The sequence below is a fragment of the Sturnira hondurensis genome, unplaced genomic scaffold (genome assembly GCF_014824575.4).
Source record: "Sturnira hondurensis isolate 20B ecotype Veracruz unplaced genomic scaffold, ASM1482457v3 Scaffold0006496, whole genome shotgun sequence".
Classification (NCBI taxonomy): Eukaryota; Metazoa; Chordata; class Mammalia; order Chiroptera; family Phyllostomidae; genus Sturnira; species Sturnira hondurensis.
In genome coordinates, this window is record NW_028079127.1 from 10,655,351 (window position 1) to 10,678,012 (window position 22,662).

General features: G+C 40.5%; 1 protein-coding gene across 1 annotated transcript in view; it reads left to right on the forward strand.

The window, feature by feature from the left end:
- Positions 1–3,573: 3,573 nt before the first annotated feature.
- Positions 3,574–22,662, forward strand: part of PTPRR (protein tyrosine phosphatase receptor type R) — a 252,290-nt gene continuing 233,201 nt past the window's right edge. Inside the window, 1 exon segment of the mRNA XM_037049448.1 lies at positions 3,574–3,977. Coding sequence (XP_036905343.1) covers positions 3,920–3,977 — 58 coding nt within the window. The 5' untranslated portion in view covers positions 3,574–3,919.

Genomic DNA, 22,662 nt, shown 5'->3' on the forward strand with positions numbered 1-22,662 from the left:
ATATGAAGTGTTCTTGTTCCTTTATCTTTTTCATATAAATTAACAATGAATGTCCAGCTACCCAAATTACAGCCCACTCAAGGCTATTTTCACCATGCTGAGCTATTGTAGTAGTATGTCTAGTTAAATTGGAAATTGGAAAATTTTACTGTTAAGGGGATTTTCAGGCACTGTTAATAATTTAGCCACCTGTACCTCTGGGCAAAATAAATAGATTGCTGACTGCTTGTCAGCAAAGTCACTGTCAATTAAATTATTTGAAACTTTAAATGCAACTCCGCTAAAAAAATGTTGGAATTATCTGTAGGAAAGCGAGGTGTGCAGGGCACGGCTGCAGCATTATTTCATTACTGCATGTGCATTTTCTTCTTAAAGACTTATCTTTGTAAGTTTGGTAATTAAGTTTTTTAAGAAGGAAAAAATAAGGGAAGAACATTAATTACTATGATTATTTCCCTCCACCTCCAAATCCTTCAGAAATTCTAGAACCAGATATTAGATAAGAAGGGATTCTCTTTTTTTTTTATTGTTGCTCAGTTACAGTTGTCCCCATCCCCCCCCATTACTTTCCCCTGCCCTACCCACCCCACCTCCAACATCCAATTCTCCCCCAACCTTGTTGTTTTGTCCATGTGTCCTTTATACATGTTCTTTGATGACCCTTCCCCTTCTTCCCCCCATTATCCTCCTCTCCCCTCTCCTCTGGTTACTGTCAGTTTGTTCTTTATTTCCATGTCTCTGGTTCTCTTTGGCTCACTTGTTTGTTTTGTTGATTAGGTTCCACTTACAAGTGAGATCATATGATATTTCTCTTCCACAGCCTGGCTTATTTCACTTAAGCATAATGCTCTCCAGGTCCATCCATGCTGTTGTTAAGGGTAGTAGCTTCTTCTTTCTTTCTGCTGCATAGAATTCCACTGTGTAAATATACCACAGTTTTTTGATCCACTCATTTACTGATGGACATTTAGGCTGTTTCCAGCACTTGGCTATTGTAAATTTGGCTGCTATGAACATTGGGGTGAATAGATTCTTTTGAATTTATGTTTCAGGAATGTTAGGGTATAGTCCCAGCAGTGGAATTGCTGGGTCAAACGGCAGTTCCATTTTTAGTTTTTTGAAGAAATTCCATACTGTTTTCCATAGTGGTTGTACCAATCTACGTTCCAACCAATAGTGCACTAGGGTTCTCTTCTCTCTACATCCTCACCAGCACTTGTTTGTTGATTTGTTTATGATGGCCATTCTGACTGGTGTATCTCAGTGGTATCTCATTGTGGTTTTAATTTTCATCTCTGTGATGGTTAGTGATGTTGAGCATCCCTTCATATGTCTCTGGGCCCTTTGTATGTCCTCCTTGGAGAAGTGTTCAAGTCCTTTGCCCATTTTTTTTATTGAATTGTTTGTCTTCCTGGAGTAGAGTCATGTGAGTTCTTTATATATTTTGGAGCTCAAACCAGAAGAGATTCTTTTCCAAGCATTAAGCACAACTAAATAAATTATCTCAGATAATTGTTTACCAAGAATATCAAGAAACCATGTTAGTGGTCTGTATTGAACTTAACCAACGAACTGCTTTTCATTTGTTTTTTGAGCACCTATTTTATGAGAGGCATGGTTCTGATCAGCTGGGATTCATAAATGAATACAATTCTCAAAGATCTCTGCCTTTAAAGATGGGATTTCACTGCAGGAAGCAGGGGTGGGGAGGGGCAGGGAAACAGACGATAAACGATCAATTTAACAAGTAGTTCTTTTGGTATGTTAGAAAGTGATACATAATATGGAGAAAGGAGATTGGGGAAAAATGAGTCAGAGTAGGGAAGAGGCTGCTGCTTAGGGCGGTTTGGGGTGAGATGCAGTGTCACAGGAATGGTGCCCAACATACCCTTGGGAGGAGGTACAAGTGTGGGGAGAGTGAAGCTATATATCTGTTTTCAGCATGGAAGATCTGTCTAGGTAATAACAATGTACCTCATTCTCCTCTTCTCCCACCCGCCCAAAGGCGATCCCTAGCCCTTTCTCTCAGTGTTGGAAGTGTTATTTCATCTCCATAGGAAGATATTGCCCAGGCTTTCAGACCCTATGGGATCTTGTCTAATTTAAGCTCCTGTGGGTAGCATATTTCCCATTAGCTGTCCCAATTCACAGTGGATGGAAGAAGAAAGCATTGAATGAGATATGCAGTTCAATTCAATAAGCACTTATTACTACCTTTTATTTGCCTAGATCAGCTTTATTAAATTTAAGTAAAAGGAAAGATGCAGAAGCCCTTATGAAGCCTTCAACTGTGTTAGAAGAGAAACCACAGATAAACATCCAATAGCTGTATAAACACATAAGGCAATATTGAGCTAATGTTGTGTATACAACACACATGTGAAAGAGAAGTATCACTGTAACCTGGACTTAGGCCCCATCATTCTGGAAATGTGAGACCAATGTTAGGCCTTAGTAAGCTTGAGTGTGGTGATGATGGAAGTGGAGGCCACTGAGGAAGGGACAACAGCATTCCATGAAGACGCAGAAGCAGAAAGCTCCTGGGGTAAAGGAGAGAAGTCTGGCCCAAGGACATCCAGACTGGGGACGATCCAGGAGTGTCCAACCTTTTGGCATCTCTGGGCCACACTGGCAGAAGAACAGTTGTCTTGGACCACACATCAAATACATTGTGACATGTAATCACACACACACAACTCAAAATGTTTTAGGTAATTTTACAATTTTGTGTTGGGCCGCATTCATAGCCATGGTGGGCCCCGGGTTGGACACCGCTGGATATCCCCACGCTCTGAAGTCTCGGAGGCGGGCAGGGGGCGCATATTAGACAGACTGTTGTAGTGAGACCCAGAGCTGCACCGGAGGAGGCCCTAACAGAAGTGATTCCATTACTTATCACCTTAGAAAATAAATGGAAACTAAAGGTAAGATCTCCCCAAAGAGAAAGGGCACCCTGGTTTCTTCAATTACGTGGATATATCCTATTAACCTAAAAATGTGGCTTCACTTTTTGCTGTCATTGTAATCATAGACTTTAGACGTCAGAAAGGAGAAAGTTTAAATACAGGGATTGAGCTGGAGGAGAAAGAAACAAAAAGACAAAACTTAGAAGGCACGCCCAGGATACCCATTTACACTTCCCCAGGCCGCCCGGGTGCTCAGCAAGAGAAGGCATTTATACTCCCCTAGGCAACCCCGAGAGGCTGGTCAATCTGCGGGCCGCGAAGGTCAAAGTCCCAGTAGCTGGCTCTGTCCACGTGTCAACTAAGCTTCGGAGAAGGAGTAGGGTGGGTCTTGAGGTTGGCAAGCTTCCTCGGACTCTCTCCTCTGGTTCCCTTGGTCATGCCCTCGTCTAGACACCCCAGCCCACCTCACTCCCAGGTTTTTGGCGCACTCTTCCCAGTCGCGGCCCCCAAAAGCACGCTCGCCGCGGCGCCGGCTCCCCTGGCTGTGGCCGCTAAGACCTGGAGAAGTGGAATTTCATTTTGAAGCCCCGGTGCTGCGCCGGGGCCGGCGCTGGGCATGCTCAGTAGCCGCGGCTCCTCTGGGCGCTGCTCGCGCCGCACCGGCCGCGGGTCCCCGACTCCCGGGCTGGCGCGGGAGTCCCCCGCCCTCTCCGTCGCCGCTGCGGAGCTTCCTGAAGGCCAGGCGTTAGCCGCCTCGGAGAGCCTCTGCCCCCTCCCCGCTGCTCCGCCCCGCTCACCGGCTGCCTCCTATTCCTCTTCCTCTCCCCTCTCTTAAGGAGGAGCAGCTGGAGCGGGTTTCTGCCGGCGCCACGGACCGTTTTGCAAACCCCAGCCTAGGACCTGCGAATGAATCCCGGAGCCCAGAGACCTTTTGGCGGTGGCTCGTTCTGATAACACTTTTCCTGAAGTGAGGTCGTGGTGGAGTTTCTCCTCCACTTCTCAATGCAAACACTATGCGGAGAGCAATCGGCTTCCCTGCGCTGTGCCTGCTTCTTAATCTTCACGCTGCAGGTAAGGGGTTGCCAGGCAGAGCTGAAGCTGGGGATGAGATGGGGAGGAAACTGCACACGCCTAAGGACTCTAGGAAAACCTTGCCTCGCAAAGAAAGCCTCCGAGAGGCTAAGCAGGACAGTACTAGCAGGGGAAGGGTGAGGGAGTCATGCACCTGTTGGAAGACAGGGGCCGAAAACTTACACGCTAAAATCAGCCCTTGATTTTTCCTTGCCTCGGACGAGTAATAGTGAACATTCCCAATACGAATACAGATTTGATTCCCTTTCCACTCCCCTCCATCTAGACTTACTGTTCCTCTTTCTGGGCTATGCACCTGACTGCCAATGTTTCAGGAGAAAGACAAGCCATCCTATCCTGCTGGAGTAACCTTTTCTACTGCAGCGGCTACATCTGTAAGGTCTGTGGGTTTTTACAGAGCTCAGAGGGGCGCGTTGGCTGTAACCTGAGGGACCACATCTCTGCCCCAGGATCGAAATACAAGGTTCACATTAAGGATGCCGCTCTAGGCTCCTTTGGCCCCTGCTCTTGTCACTCGAATTTTCTAAACCAATAAGAGGAAAGAAAGGTTTAAAATAGGACTCTGTCTTCTCTTTCAGCATCATGGTCAGCGTCCGAGGATACTGAACAAAAACCCAATCACAGTTTCAAAGCTGACAACCCCTGGGATAGGCACTGTCCCTGGGAAAGGTTTGATGAGGTCTAGCCAAGGGTCACAATGAGACTGCTCCTAAATATAAAATAAATACATTTGATATCAGGGCCAATATCAGGTTTCCTATGGAAGCAAACCTTAGGAAGTACCTGGGGAATTTATATGCAGTGTCACTATGGACCCTGCTTTTTGGCTAGACGCAACCTCTTTGTAATGCAAGGACTTGCTGGACTGAATCCTTTATCGTTTTTTACAGGCACATGAGCCAAAATAGAATATGGCAGAGAGATTTTAGGAACCCTACTGCGACAGCAGTTGTCCATGCAGTAATCCTGTAGCAACCAGAGACTAGGTGTTTTCCCTGAGTTTGCTTGTCATCCAATCACACACATTCATTCATTCCTTCAACTACCATTTAATGAGTATGTACAATGTTCCAGGGGTAATGAATGAGAATAATGGTTGTGATATTACAGTCCTTGTGGTACATTTTAAAAAGAGTGGAAGAGTCTTTTTCTATGTGAGCAATAACGAGCAGGAAATATAGTACTTTCTTATTTCTAGCTAATGCTATTTTAATGTATTGTGAAGCTCTTAAACGAGTAATATATTGGAACCTTAAGGCTATAATTAAATACACATGTTAATTGTTATAATTATGGTGTTATGTTGTGGAAACTTCAGTAGTTCTTCTGCATCTTTTGAAAACTAGAAATACCTACGTCTTAGTCATTAAGTTATTTGCAAACAGCTGAAATGAATCCTTTTATTACCACATACAGTTCTTTAATGTTGAAATATGGGATGAAAATATGCACATTGGGTTGAGCTTTACTTATATTAACGTTTAATGATAGTACTAATGCAGACCTTCACTTACCAAGAAAAGTGCCTCGATTCTTACCAAGTTTAGGAATGATTTAAATGATCTATCCAAAATATCAGTGTGCTTATTTCTTAAAACTAACATATAAACAATCCAGAAGATCGGATTTAATACAATCATATATCTTGAGTAATTATAGCTTAAAAGTTACAAATAAGCTTACAACTAAGCAAATAGAAAACATTTCCACATTTACTGTAGATGAACATTTGGGATGAGGTGAATAGAGGACTTGTGTTCATCAAAAGAGAAATCTGGAAGTTTGTAGCACTGGACTCTGCCTGGAGCTCAGCCAAAGGGTGTATTACCAAAGGCAAACCAATCCATCTCTAGTTCAAGTCCTTCATTTGCAAAAAAAAAAAAAAATTTAACCAATTTGAATTTAGTAAGGCAATGCATTGAGGGTCTATCTTTTTCAGATTTAGTTGCAAGATGTTACATAGGAATTAATTATATTCATATTTAATATAGTACTTTTGATTTTTTCATAGCAGATTGCAAGTTTAATATTGTGGTTGTCTTGCCAGTTTCATTTTGAATGCATTTTAATTTTAAACAGCAATTTGTGGGTCACAAGCTGTCATCAGATTAAAATTCATCTCAGTTATCTAATAACATTGTGAGGACTTTCCATTAGAACTGAAACAAACACAGATTTCTTGATCTAAGCTCCTGTGGATGTGGGTAGTAAGAAAGTGAGTAGGTGGGGACACGAAGATCAAGAAGTCACTGATTTCTCGACTTGTTGAATGTCTGAGTTTTTTTCTTTTACAGAAGGTTCTTGTCTCAAGATGCAAGGGGACTTTATACAGGAGGGAAATGAATGCTATATATTTAGGCCTCTTTGATTGAAAAGCTAACTGATGCATCTTGGTTATGCCCAGGATATCAGCAACTACTTTATGCTGGTGGAACTGATGGCGTGTTAGAACCCTTTAGGGACGGGAGAGATTGGCTGAGAAGATGCAAGTGCTGTTCCTAGCTGTACCCGGAACAGCTGACTTCAATATAGTTGCTCTCCTAATGATAAGGAAGCAAATTGTGTTCAACTTAAGTGCCATTTCTAATTTATTTGGTCATGATTGTCTACATTACTATGCAGATATAAAGTTTTAAAAAGATTCTGACCCTCCATGAGTTCTGATTGACTCAATAGTGCTGAGTATTGGTCTGTGTGTAATGTCTGTGGGAACAGAAAGGGGGGTACAGAGTACAGTACTGCGTAGTTATCTCTGGGGGAGATCATCCTAACAAATTACTGAGCATGGAATTCACTTGAGAACCTGGACTCAACTTTGTCCATGGCAGCTGATTTTCATAGATACCCTTTACAAGAGCACTTATAGTTGCTCTCCATCCAACTGCTTTCCATGCAGGTGAGAAAACTAAGATCCAGTAAATGGTAGATAGTATTTACTTGAATCAGTAAGATGCTCGTTCACAGCATAGTCAGGATGAAATCATACACTGGTTCTAATAAATAGGTGAGACCACCACTGAGTTCATGATGACACATTATTTTTACTTAACTGTCCTCATTCTTTACCCTTTCTGTGAACCAATGTAGTACATAAACTCCAGTCGAAAAGACTGCTTCAGGAATATTCAGGAAGGCAACTAAAAGCTATCCCCATAATATGGATCCACAGATAGGTTATTTTCTGCAGTGTTTCCTCTTTTTCTTTGCCCCCAAAACATGTTTTGTCTCAGGAGATGATATTTACTTAGTAATATTTTAGTTGCAAAGGAGTGAAGGTCTTATGCTATCTTAAAATTTTGCATGTGAAAGCTTTATTTTTTTCTTAGTGAATGTTTTGCTAAAAACAAACAAAAAACAGAACTGATTTCAGTGCATTACTCTCTTATCTAGCTCTGGAAAAGGTTCTTTCAAAGTTCCACATTATTCTTACCATCGACCTTTCTAGAATGCACAAAGACTGGTGTCAGTGTAACTTCTGAAGATGCCACTTGATGCTCGGAAAAGTGCGTGGTCAGTTTCTTGCGTCTTTGAGAAGGAAGGCTTTCTATGGTGGGACCAACCAAGAGGATCAGGAAGGTTGTTTGTAGAAGCATCACACTCAAAAGAAAGGGTAGAATGATAGCAGAATGATATGATATTCTGTAATATTAAGATGCCTTTTCTCAATGAAGAGTCCCTTAAAATTTCAGAAGCAGTTTTTCTCTGTTCAGAATCACTCAACACAGTCCTTACAATGGCCTGGGTCCTGCTGCATTCCCTCTCCCCATTCTTTCCCTGATGTCATCTCTCACTCCTCTCCTCATTTATTTTACTCCCCTGCCATGTTGTTCTTCTTTCTGTTTTAAGGGGATGCGAAGCACCTGTCTACCTTGTGTGTTTTGCTTTTGTCTTTGCCTGAGACACCCTTTCTTTAGGTATCTCCGTGGCTTAACCCTTCCATTTTAGTTGTTACTCAGATGCTACTCTCAGCGAGGCCTTCGCTGGCTCTCCTATTTAATATTTCACCTCCCCACCCAAATTCCAATATCCATTTCCTATTTAATTTCTCCCCAGAGGTCTTTCACCCCCCACCATACCCAATATTCTACTTATTCATTTTGTTTATTGTGATTCTCCTTCTACCCATTAAAATATAAGGTCCTTGAAGGCACAGCTATTTGTCTGTTTGTTTAATGCTGTCTTTATTGCAGATCCTGCCCAGCCTAGCATCTGAGGGCGTAGTCTGGCTTAAAAACTACTAAACATTAAACAAATACATTGTTGAATGAGTAAAAACAACTCAGTGATATCTCTGGTCTCCTCTTTTCACATTTAATTTCTTGTTGGCACCTATGTGAGACATTTAAGCCACTTCACAGAACTTCAACAGAACTCATTTATTCAAAACTCAAGTTGTCCCCCTGGAGCTTTGCATGCTCAGGGACATACTATCCTAAACAGTCTTTGCTCCTAATGTGAACTGAAGGGTAAAAAGGGATGGGCTTGCAAGAGACTAGAACTACCAATCAACTCAGTGGCAAAGTCCTTTGAACTGATTGCCAGACGCACAACCCAAATGCCTGCCGGTTGGCTATACTTTTACTTCTCAGTAAATGCGTTGCACGAGTAGGAATGGCTATAGTAATATGGAAGGATTCATACAACTGGTTGACAAGTAGGTCTGAGACTCTTAAACGGTCTGCCTCTTTAGTTAGCCTTTAAGGCATAGGTGTAAGTAGTGTAGGTACATTGGAGAGCACACATGCCTAGCACCATGGAATCGTATATTCTATTGGGGGTCACACCATGGCAAGCCTCATAAAATTTCTGGGGTGCAGTATTCATTCAGCCTCTCGTTTTTGTTTCTCATCTTCTTTACCAACTCCAGTCTTCATCCTGTCATTCTACTTTTGAAATAATTAAGGTGACTGGCTGTCATCTTCTTCTTCCCAATAAATATTTACAGCATTTACCAAACGATCTCTTTCTGAGTTTTGAAAACTCTACTCTCTGATTTCCATGCATAACCACTACTTCCTAGCATTTCTAGCATTGCTAACTAGCCATTATTAACTAGCATTATTAACTAGCCATTCCTTGGTTTCTACTTTTGGGTCTGCCTCTGCATATTATTTAACGGTTAATGCTTTCTAGAGTTCATGTGTCATTGGTCTTGTTTACTTCTTTTTCCTCTATGCAGTTTCTTCTATTAGATGATTATAATCAGACCTACAGACCAAAGATCCCTAAACCATATTTCCATGTCAAATATTCTCCTGAACTCCAGTTCTGTGGTTACAGTTACCCAAAGGCACTGGATATCCATTTGCTAATACTCAGCACTCCTCATCACAATTGCTTTTATTTCCATATTTTCGACCATTGTGAATAACATTAGGACCCCTCAGAATAACTCATTCTGTACCTTTCCTTTGCTACTTTCACTCAAATGGTCACCCAGTCTCCTCACCAAGGCTTCTCCATGCTCATGTCCCCATCACTGCCTTGGTATAGGTCCTTATTTCTCATACAGTATCTTATGGCAACCTACTACCAAACCCATTCCTTGTAGTAATGTCAGAGGTAAAGCTCTAAAAACCATACTTTTTATCATATTCTCTCTTTGTAAAATTTTTAATACAACTATTTCCTTTTCTCTTAGAATAAAACCCAAACTCATTACCGTGGCAAAGTCTTTCACCATCACATCTTTCCTAAGTCCATCGGTTTTCCCCAACATCATGCCGTCCTTTGCACACTATTATCACGCGAAGATCAAATTTCTTTTGGTCTTTTACACCTCTTTCACGTGTCACATGCTGTTCCACCCACCTTAAATTCCCAAGCTTTGCTTCTTTTTCAAGATCATTCTTTTTTATTTTTTTCAATTACCGTTTACACTTACTATTTTGTATTAGTGTCAGGTGTACAGCCTAGTAGGCAGATAATCATATGCTTTCACTGGGCCCCTTGCAAATGAAAAATTGTACCTGGAAATGGTGAGCTGGTGGAATTACTTCATGACTAATGATAATCTAACCATTAGGGTGTGTTTTTCCTACAGAAAGTGATGTTTAAACTGGACTTGAGGGGTAAAGCGGTGTTAGCCAGGGGAAGAGGAGAGTGCGGGGCTAATCTGAGACCTTAACCAGACGTAACAGTCAGGAAATTCTCTACGACCGGGTGCATCCCTATGGAAACCCACTACCTGGCCATTGGGCATGTCCAGAAAACTTAACAGAACAATTGCAGAAATACCTAAATCCCTTCTGCTCCCTTTCCTCTGACCTCAGTTCTGTAATATGACTTACATGAATGAAACCATAGAAAAGAAGAAAACTACTGAGTAAAGGGATTGGATTATGATTTTGTTTTGTATACACTTATACCACTCACCACACAAAATAACTTTTAGTAGGTGCTTGTTTTCTCTCATTTAAATCTCGGTCAGGCCCAGCCTACTTTGAGAACCCTTCCTTTGACGCCCACCTCAGAAGGAGCTTTTGTGGGTTTTCCTTTTGGCCCCTTAGTATCCCTGTCTCAATGTACTTAACCTGAATATTGAAACGTTTCGAGGCCAATAACAGAATTGCAGCTTTTATCTCCGTGTACCCATTCCCTAGAACTGTGCTTGTCACCTAGTATACCATCAGTAAGTGTTCGATGAATGAATGAACGTACTCAGGGTGTATTTGGCAAAATAAATTATGATTTGTTTTCTTGACCATAAAGAGTAGACTTGCCTTAACTACTGCTCCTTTAATCCAATTTACATTTACTGGTTAAAAAGAAGTGGAAATGGGACAGAAAAGCTTTCATTTGAACGTCGTCTCTGAGATCAATTGGCTTTCAGTCGGCGATCAGTCAGCACTCTGCGGGCAAGATGCTGGCCTTGGGGGAGTTGCGTGTGGAACTCCTACACAGGCAGTTATTTGCACAGGAGTTTCCACTTTACTTCAGGATGAAAATGAGATGAATGTTTTTATTTTAAAGTGCTCAGACACTTAGATAAGGGACAAAACATGATGTCTGTATACTATGGAGGAGACCCAGAACTGCTAACCCTGATTACTGATTGTTATCCATCGTGGGGTAGCAAACATGAGCCACTTACACATTCAGACTCAGGTGGGAGTGAGGCAGTGCTAATAAATCAAGGCCAAAGGTAATGGAACACTCCCTGGACCCCACAAATGAAACCCACACTGTTACAGAAAATTTCTAAGTATTTGGGTAGCTGTATACATTTTCTTTCTCTTTTTATAAATAGACAAAGTTTTTATAGGACCATAAAGTTGTTGGATCCTACACATTTTTTTCTTATGGGGGAGGCACACTCACACCTGAAGGACAGAGCCTGGTTTATGAGTTATAAAAAGTCACTTTTATGAGATTACGGGGTCACTCCCCAAAAGCCCATTTATTGCCATTACTATTAATGGTAATGTGGGTGTAATGTTTTATGGTGAGTTTACTGTTAAACATTCTAAAAGCTGTTTGTAAAGTCAAAATCAAAACATGAAGAAACCCATTTTTCCCTTAAAAGGGGATTTTTATCTTCAAAGTACTTACAAATGCTGACACACTTACATAGCATTGAATTTCCCAGTATAAAGGATTTTAATAGCTTTGAAGGAAAATATTTAATGGTAATATATTACTTTATGACCAAATTTCCTAATGCTTATTCACCACATAATGTAACTGTAAGTATCATTATTGTGATGATATTTGCCGCAGAATGACAATTAGCAAATTTATATTGTGAATATTAGCACTTCCCATTTAAATAATTTTTTACTCATAATGGCTATCTAAGCTCTCTTCATAATCAAATTTCATTCGATTTCAATTCATTAAGATGTTGATATCCTTTAAATTGCAACTGCATGGACCAACCACAAAGTGAAACCAATTGTTTCCATGAAGCCAAAGTCTAGAGAGTATTTTTTAATTGCACCAAAATAAATACCATGTTCAGTGGGGGCATGAATCATTTCTTTTCCAGTTCAGACCTGAAACAGTACCCATTTTCTGACTTCTGCAGAATGGCTTAAGGCAGTCCTGAACAACTGGTTCCTTGGAAAAGAGTGCTAACTGGACGCAGAGTAAGGTGTCGCATGGTGATTCTCTGGCCTGTACAGCAACATGTAAAGAGCAAAACCCTCTGCTAGTTCACTGTAGGTGTGATCGAATTCTTACAGAGACAAGAGGGAAAATGAAGCCACCTGCGTAACTGCAGAAGGTCAGCTCCCATTACTGTGGTACCATTACTTCCCTGGGAAAGATGCTCAATATGAAGTATGCCAAACATAATAGTGTGGTGAGTTAGTTTGAAAAGCCATCAGTTCATGAATACGAAGGTGTGGTTTTAGGTTATAAGCAATTTACTTTCTTTTTTTAAAATTTAATCTATTGTATTTTTTCTTGACCAATTAGTCCCTTTATACCCCCCTCCCCCAGGAATCACCACACTATTGTCCACGTCCATGAGTCCTTTTTCCTTTTTACTCAGTCCCTTCACCCCTAACTTCCCCCAATAGCTGTCATCCTGCTCTCCATCTATGAGTCTGTCTCTGTTTTGCTCATTAGTTCACTTTGTTCATTAGATTCCACATATGAGTAAAATCACATGGTATTTGTCTTTCTCTGACAGGTTTATTTCACTTAGCGTAATGTTCTCCAGGTCCATCCGTGCTGTTTTTTGCAAAGGGTAAACTTTTCTTTTTTTAACAGATGAATAGAATTCCACTGTGTGAATGTCCCATAGTTGTTTTATCCACTCATCTGTTGATGGACACTTGGGCTGCTTCCATATCCTGGCAATTGTAAATAACACTGCAATGGATATAGAGTTGCATATGTTCTTTTGAATTAATGTTTTGGGTTCTTTCAGCTATATTCCCAGAAGTGGGATCGCAGGATCAAAAAACAGATTCATTTCAAAATCTTTGAGGTATCTCCGTACTGCTTTCCACAGTAGCTGCACCAGTCTGCATTTCCACGAACAGTGCAAAAGGGTTCCCCTTTCTCCATCCACCTCCTCTCCGGCACTTGTTGTTTGTTGATTTCTTGATGGTAGCCATTCTGACAGGTGTGAGATGGTATCTCATTGTGCACTTGCATTTCTCTGGTGATTAGTGACATTGAGCATCTTTTCATATGTCTATTGGCCATCTGTATGTTCTCTTCAGAGACCTGTCTGTTCAGGTCCTCAGTCCATTTTTTAATTGGGTTGCTGGGGGGTTTTGGTGTTGAGTTTTATAAGTTATGTATAAATTTTGGGCATTAACCCCTTATCAGACGTACTGGGAATGTGTTCTCCCATTCTGCAGGGTTTTCTTTTTACCTTGTTGATAATTTATTTTACTGTGCAGAAACTTTTTAGTTTGATGTAGTCCCATTTGTTTGTTTTTTCTTCTGTTTCCCTTGCCTGGGGAGATAAGCAATTTACTTTCTTTGTCCTGTAGATTCAAGTCAGGTGTGTGTTTTTTTTTTAATTCCCCCTGGAAGAAAATGAAATAGCTTAAAAGAGATGTGAAGGGAACGTTAAAATAAAGGGGAAAACGCCAGAGTTTAGATGACCTTTAGAAGAATACCATGAAAGTGTGGGTATTGTGAGCAGGCATGATCACTTGCTGGCTCTGTAACTTAGGGCAAGTAGCTTAATCTTTCTAACCCTCAATTTCCTTTTAAACTGGAGACTGTATGATATAGCCATAGGGTCATTGTTTTATATTAAATGGGATAATGTATTTAAAATGGCACTGCCCTTGTAAATGTTATGTAAGTATCAGGTAATATTTGATTAGTGGTTGGAGAGGACAGATGATAAGTAATTAACTGAAATGTTGGAGCAATTTCTAATTCTTCTTGTGTTTGAGCCAATGCTGGAGAAGCATACACTCCCAAGAGAGATTCTAGACTTCACCTGTTTTCTCAGTTGGGTCTAATCTATATAGTTTTCCTCTGCTATGGGCATGTGTCTAACTAAGTGGGCAGGTTTAGAGTAGATTGTACAGCTCTAAAATGTCTACCTACAGTTTTTGGCCACTGGGAGGCTGAGGAGGTCTGGCCAGGCCCAAGACATCACATCTCCAGCTCTTCTTCAACTCCTCCCACCCCCGCCACCAAGCTCCTCAATAAAATGCTTATTATAAAATGCCACTTGTTCCCCAAATCTTCTTTCCAATGCCTTAGCTAAAATCTCTATAGCATCATATCTTCAGCAAACCCCTTTTAAATGAATGTGAAATACAGATTTTTCTGGGGTTGAACTGAAAGTCAGGAAAAATGTATACATAAATAAATGCCATAAACCTGAAATATCCAGTTCCTTTTGTACTGCCTTGCTTAGCAGGTAGTCCCTACTTATCCTTGGAGCCACCTCCCTAATTAGTCTCTCTGGGGACCCACAGAGTGTGAGAGGTTCAAGCATGTGACCAAGCCTACAACTCATAGCTCTGTAGACCTCCTGTAGGACTGTGTCTCCTCTACTGACAGAACCACATTCTCCTGCTCACTATCTGTAGCCCATGGAACTCCTGGACCATTGGGCTCTGGGTTTACATGGAAGGCTGCATGTGGTTCTGTGAACAATGGGGAAACAGGGCTATCTGAATGTAAGCAGATGAGTATGGGGATGGGAAGACTCTGTGTTGTGGGTGGTCAAACACAGCCTCAACCTGTTCATGGAACTATGAATCACTCCCCAATATCCAGGCCCAGCTACCTAGCTGCACCTGACTGGGCCAACATTCTTCTGGAATGCTGATTTTATCTCAGGGGACCTATTATGTATAGCTCCAATCTGGTTCTCTTGGAAATCTCAAGTCCATCAGAAAACTCAGAATTCAATTGTGGTAATTTTTCCAGGGCTGTCTTTCTCTATGCAAATACAAGTTCACAGTCAGGCAGCTGTTTCAGTGCCTCTAAATATTCCATAGCAGTTAGGAAGCTCCCCAGGGCAATTCTCACAGATGCTCACGAGTCTGGTCCAGTTGGGCATGGCTCTTGTTCTCTGGGTGCCTCTGTATCTCCAGAGCGTCAGGATTTCTCACCAGGTATCTGGTGGTTACTTCTGAGTGATTTGTTTCCACAAACCGGAGATGCCTGATATTTAGAGTGCTTAAACTATAAATACTATCATGCTGTTTTTAACTCTAAATCTGAATATTAACTGAAGCTATGGAAATATAATAAAAGGATCTCTTCTCAAGATAAACATTGGGTTTCATCGAGAGGAGTGTCAGGAGCCTAGTTTCATGATACAGTTTTTCCTGTTAAGTCAGCCAGGCCACTGCTCGGCTCGCTACCTGCCAAGCAGCCAGTACCAAGGAATAGACAAGAGTCGCGCAAGGTAACTATGCTAGTCACTCAGCTTTTAGTGAAAGCAGGTTCACTCAAGTACAATATCAACATTCATTAATATCCTACTCACACTCTAATAATCTAAGAGAAATATAATAAAAACACAGCAATCAATGGGGGATAACAAACCCGAGTCCCAGAGTCTCAGCCTGAAGGTCCAGAGAGCACAGTGGGCAGAGGAGTTGTCTCATCTTATACGAAAGGAAGTCTGGAGCCAGGTGAGCAGCAGGGCAGACAAAGTCCCCAGTCCAGCAGGGCAGGGCCTCTGGTGGCTGATTCCAAGGGAGATCATCATGGTGTGGAACTCGGCTCTCTCAGCAGGGGTCTGGAACCTGCCTTCATTATACCTTGAAAGTGGTGGATTCCACCCTCTGGGTCTGAGTCTTTTTGGTAAATGTCTTGGCACGCCCGATGCCAAGTGGGGAATTTGCACAGGCACCTATCCTTTCTGAGGACATGGCTGTTCTGATCACATGTGCAGTTATCTTGGGTGCATCTCCTTGCCAGATATGTCTAGCATGACTTATGTAGTTTCCCTCTCAAACCAAAGTGTCATGGCTGATGGACAGCCGTTCTAGTTGACACGAGTGAGTCCACATTGTTTTATATGCTTTATACTATCTTAATCAGACCAATGCCATTTTACTGGCCCTGCTCTCTAGAAGGAAATAAATGGATTTCATTATAAGAAAAGAAGGAAAAATACAAATGAGTATTTCCTAAATCTTTATGGTGTTTTAACTCTATGCCAGGTGCCTCTAGGATAATCATTTCACACTGTAGAATAGAAAGTATGTCCTGAAATGGCATGCTTGTGCTTCAGAAATAGCAAAATATATTCTAACTTGTGTAGCCTAGTAAAAAACATCAAAAACAAAAAAATAGGCTCTATAATCTGACTGCTTGGGTTTGAATTCCAACTCTTCTGTTTATTGTTTAAATTATCTGTACCTCCCTCTTCTTACATTAAAAAGAGATCATTCTACAGTCTTTCTTTGTAAAGAGTGCTTTCAGTGAAAAGCAAATTTGCATGTCCCTGTTTTTTAAAAATACTAGTAGAACTTTAGTTTATAAATTTAAAAATGTTCAGGCCTAATTAACAAGTTTGTGTTGGAGGGAATAAATACTGTCTTCCCAACTGAAGTATATATAATACAGTATAAAATCCTATAACCATTAGAGGCACTTCAATCATGGGCAGCCTACCCCTCTCAGTCTCAGGACTCGCATAGGCTTTGTAGTATCGTCACTCCTGCCCCCCACTCTACAAATGATCTGAATTCACAACATCTAATGGGCCAAAATATCCCACTTCTGATATTGCACTTCCTCCATGTCCACATATACCTCGAATACTGCGCATTGCTGGATTTGCATACTCTAGTTTGAAGACCTTGTCCACCACACACCTTTGATGAAGGAGAGGTGTGCTCCATGAAATGAGAGTTTTCAGGCGTACATCCTGGGAACTGGGCATCCTTTCGTCCCAAGAGTTGTTCTGCTGAGTCAGCATAAATTCCCACGGGCACAAGGTCCATGCCTCTGGTCCACACGCCCGCTGTGTGCCTGAAGCAAAAGTGCCTCTGGTCACCCATACCCTGCAACATCAGCTCCCACTGCTGGCAGTCCCTGTTCCTCCACCCCAGACCCTGATGTCTTGAAGTTCACCCTCTGGAGCTGTGTGCCCCCGCTAACCCTCCATCTCCAACTTTTTCTTTCCTCTCCACCCCTATTAACATGTGTAGTTCTTGCTTCCTGCTGCAGAAGTGGTCTCTTCCCGACTAACTATCAATATATTTTAGAAAAGATATAACATACTGATCCAGTCCAGGTAAGTAGCTGTTAATTTCATGGTCCTTCTGTAGCAGATATTTATTTTGCCAGGGAATTATAAGAGTGTGTTGCCCTAGTCCAGCAGCATTAATTCCCAATGATGGCTGAAGACTAGAACAGGACGAAGTGGAAGTGTTGACCCGAAGGGCCTACCCAGCATCTCTCAAATTTCTAAACGCAGGTGAAGGAGACCATGGCAGGGATCCCTTGAAGTGGCTTCTGTGGTCCTCCTTCCTCAGTCTCCTCCTGCTCTAATATCAGGGGAGTTATGTTTCTGTAGTATTATTACTGTGGTACTATTTTAATATTTTGTATGTTGTAATGCTCATTTTGATACCTTCTAATATAACTCCTAATCTACATATGAGAATTAATGTTAAAACCCACACTTCTTTTTCTTTGTCTTGAAATTAGAACCCAGCCTTCAAAAGTTATCTGGAGAGCTCTACTATTAAAAATAGAAATAATTTATCATCTTTATAGCTATTTGCAGCAATTTTGAAGTGGTGTGCCACAAGAGTTTTTGAAACATGCAATACCTAACTATTTAGTCAGGGCACTGACCACTTTCTCTTTAGGTTGTCAAATAAAAAATTGACAACAGCCAATACAATAGCTGTGCCATGTGAATGAATCAAAATTATACTTATTTTTGTCAGATCAGCAAGAACTATAATAATTTTTGGTGTGTTGCAGAATTTTAGTAATTAATTTATGCGTGCCACAAGATGAAAAAGGTTGAAAATTGCTGGCTATTTGTAAATAATAATGTTTTAGCTGTTTGTATAACAATCACTGGTGTATAAAAATTAGATTGCATAAATGTACTGTCTCACTACTCAGCAAGTGCATGTAGAACTCAATTCCTGTCATTTCTGCAGAGGTTAACATTTTTCAGCTTCCTTGCCATATGATCATTTTTCTCCACTTTGTATTTCCCCAGAGGGCGTATCTTGATGATGTTCTTTTCTTATTGGCTGTTTAGAGTTTAAGAGATAGTGGCAAGTACTCTTGTCAACCTCTCCTCCAGACATCCTTCAACTCCGTGCTTCAGGAACCTGGGGGCAGCTGACAGCTTCTGTCTGCGCCAGCCTATCTCACTTTCTCCAAGAGTCTGAGACCAGTGGTCTTGAGCCCATTTCCTTTTCATCACTTATGTCTAGTCATGTTGTCCCAAAGGATGCTGTCCTAACGGTATTATGTTTCATTCTGTAATGCATATCTATCCAATGAAAAATAACTCTATTAAAGCTGGGCAAAAGTCAGGAAATGTGAAACCCTTTCATTGTAATTTTACCACCAGCACAAAGCACATAGTGCATTTTTCCTGGCGATTCTGTGAGTCCCAAATAGTTTTCCACTGTGCAGCTCAACTTTCAATGGATGAGATAAACAGGAAGGAGTAAGGGACGCCTAGAGTACTCCCACTTGGCTGCAAGCAGGAGTAGAAGCCACATTTTCAATGGAATATTTGGGATATACGGAGTGTTAATGTCAAAGAACATGATGGAAAAGTTTACAAGATGCTTTAATTAAAATCATTTCTTATTCTTGTAGGATTCAGGTCCTCTCTTATATGGAGTAAAATAGCGCTAGCTATATAAAAATAGACTAATTACTTCGGTGTCGATTTTTTATTTTTATTATAGATATACTAGACATATCACTGGCCAAAGTGTGGAGGATTTAAATAGTATTAGAGAATGGCACAACGCCTCCTCATGGAATTGTTTTCACATCCTAGTGACCAGTGCATAAATTAGATTTTAGGGGAAATATTCCTCAAGGAAGGTGTTCTTTCAGCATAAGTTTATCCAAGATTTTGGGGGGAAGGGCCATGATGGTTTACAATTTCTGTAAATTCAACCATTGGTATCCTGTAGAGACCCTCATTTTATTTAGTTATTTTTAACTTTTTAATGACAAAATAGCTGTTTTGAAGATGAATATTTCTTATCAAATTGCTTGTTTGGTGTCATGATATAAAACAGCTGGGTGCACATTCAAATACATATATATATACACATTAGAACATAATTAAGACACACAAATTGAATTTTATAAAACTGGCTCTATATAGACAGAACCATAATGGACTTCTAAAAAACACTGGTGCGATTTCTGTTAAGATTAGGAGTGAGCAAATTGTATCTGGGAGGCAGTGCCATTTGTCACACCTTGGGAAGGCTGTAGTGTTCATCTGACAGACTTCGTGTTATTACTGTGGGCACTTTTAACTGGAAATTAGTACCATGGGGACCCCTTGGGTGACTGATACCAAAAAATACAGAAAAACTGGAAGAATAGTTTTAATACTTAGCTTCCTTACATGCAAAGATACCACCCCTGGAAATCCCTGCTCCTGGAAGTTCCCAAAGAGTCTTTTATTGTACTTATAGAAAAACTTGTCTTTTCAGGAAAAAATTGCCATCATGTGAAACCTAAGTGAATTGGGGTTCCTTTTTTTCTGAAATGCATTTCTAATCTCATCGTAGATACAGAAGAGTAATCTTCATTTTCTCATGAAAAAAACTAAGGCTCCACGATGGAGAAGAGAGTTTCTCGATTTCACATCCACAAGCTCAGAATGGTGGGGGAGGTGACTGAAACAAGAATCTAGGTCCCTCACCTCTTAATTCATTGCTTTTTTGAGAAGTATGTTTCTTTCCTTTCACAGAGTATCAGTAGGCATTTTCTATGCAAACTTTTACCGTGTATTTTTTTTTATCTGAGAGGCATTTACAAGTCAAATGAAAGCCTCAGCATTTCTGATGTTGTCCATTTATTCTCCTTTCTAGAAAGGAAAGTGTTGGCAATGTTTAAAAACAATGGTTGTCCCTTCACAAAATAATCAGCTGCGTTTTTTGACTGTTCACTTTTTCAGGTCTTAAGAGACTACTGTTTCATACTTTTGTTCCTTTTACAAATGATTTAAACACTTGTAGTACAATGATCTATTCTGAGAGTGAGTATATGAGACTATTCTACTCGTGCATCCAGGAATTACCAATACTGAATTTGAAATAAGCAATCATAATGCGCTCTAACTTAACATTGCAGTTTCACACAGTTCTCTTTCATTCGTTAAAGAGATTATCAAGGTTTTATCCAGAATGAAATTTCAACTGTGGAATCTTGTGACCACCAAAACTCATTATTCTCATGTAAATGTTGCTTCTATAATAAGAGTACTTGTATTTTTAAGGCACATGAGTATATTTGACAAGCTATTTACTAAACATTCTGAGAGACACTTTATTACCTACAGGTGGAGAACATTGTCATTGAACTCATAATGAAAATGGTGAATCCTACTAGACATCTCATATCTACTTTTCCCTCAGTCTTTACAAGAACTGTTTTAATTCTTTGTTTGCCTTAACCCCCCCCCCCAATTTTTCTCCCTTGTCCTCTTTCTCTTAGGAAATGACTTCATCCCCTTCTACACAGAGAAAGTAGAAAATGTCAGAAGATAACTTGTTCAACTTCTACCATCAAACCCATTAATATTCTCCATCTCCTCTTTTCCTTGGTATTGATGGAGGTGCTCCAGGGGTCCTGCGCCTGAAGGTCCACAACCCACTGTGTGTTCTTAGCTCTGTGCGGGGGGAAAAATTCAAACGTGAGCCAGCATGAAGTTTTAAGTGAAGAAGTGAGACAGGGTGGGTTACAGACAGAGCAGCAGCTCCGTGGTGGTATTTACTTCTTTTATTGAGACTCATTTAATCCAGGGGAAGACCATACAATAATGGAAAGGGGTGGAAACTTCTCCAGAAAAATCCCCACGGGCCATTTTGTGAATTTTTATGGACTTCCTGTTTCCAATCATACATTACAAAGAGAGTACAAAGAGGCTAGAGGGTCACTATAAACTGCAATTAGTTGCCATGTTGGATCAAGCTGGTCTCTGCCAATTATAAGCTATGAATCCACGGGGGGTGGAGGGGGGGAGTCCTACTCTCTTCTTGATAGTCCCTGTTGCCCTTATAGGTTACAAACATTTCAACACATACCCTATCTCAATATTATAATATAAGAAATACCTCCCTTTAGTCTCCAATTCAAGACCAACCCTCCTGCCTATACTCTGGATCCCACCTCCCCTGGTCTTCTGTGGAGCTCAGTCTAACGATTATTCCACTTGTTCTCCCCTATGTTTCTAACCACTCCTTCTCGGACATCTTCTTCCTTTTGTTGATTAAATGTACTCAAATCTCTCCCATCTTAAAAAAAAAAAAAGAACAATTCCCTCAGCCCTACCTTCCCACCCTGATAACACACTGTCACTCTCTTATCGCACCCAAACTTGTTGCAAGAATTATTCCTATGTTTTCTCCTTTATCTCCCATTCACTCCTCAGTCCAATTAGTCCTAGCTTTCTTCCACACACACAGACACTGAACTTATTTTATGCAAGTTTATCAACCTTTTAATGATATTTACATAGAGTGATGAGAAAAGAAGCTTTGATATATTTCTGAGTGAAAAAAATAGCTTACAAAACATAATATTGACTTTTTTGTTGCATGGTTCTATGAATTTCAATATATGTATGGATATATATAACTACTACCACAATACAGAAAAGTCTGATAACTAGAAGAAAACTCCTTCATGCTATGTCACCGTTCCCTAGACCCTAACCTCTAATAACCATTTTTCTATCCTCATCACTATAGTTTTGATCTTTCTGAGAATAACATATAAATGCAATCATGTAATATGTGGCTTTTTAACTGTCTCATTTCATTCAGGCTAAAGCCTTTGAGATTCATCCAAGTTAATAATGTGGACCGATAGTTCATTCCTTTTTATTGATGAGTAACATTCCATTGTATAGATGTATCACAGTTTGTGTACCCATTCACTTATTGAAGGACATTTGAGTTGTTTCCATTTGGGGAAACAAAACTTTGCTGACAAATTTTTGTGTGAGTATAAGCTTTTGTTTCTCTGTGGTAAGTACACAGAAATAAAATTGCTGGATCACATGATAAGTATATTTTTCACTTGATAAGAAACTGCCAAACTATTTCCCATAGTGCTTTTGCCATTTTGCATCCCCACCAGCAAGGTATGACTTTCGGTCACTCCAGAGCCTCCCCAGCATTGCCTATTGTGACCATTTTTATTTTACCAATTCTTAGAGGTTTGTAGTGGCATCATATAACAGTTGTAATATGCATTTCTTTACTGGATAATAGGATTGGGAAACTGATTATTTGCCATGTATGTATTGCCTTTCATAGAGTTTTCAAGTCTTTAGCCCATTTTTAATAGAATTTGTTGGGGCGACATTGCTTAATAAAATTATGTAGGTTTCAGGTATACAGTTCTCCAATTCATGATCTGTATATTGTGATGTGTGTTTACCATCCCAAGTCAAGCCTCCTTTAATCACCATTTATTCCCCTTTTACCCTCTTTGACTCTTCCCCACCCCCTTTCCTGCTGGCATTGACCATACATTTGTCTGTGTCTGT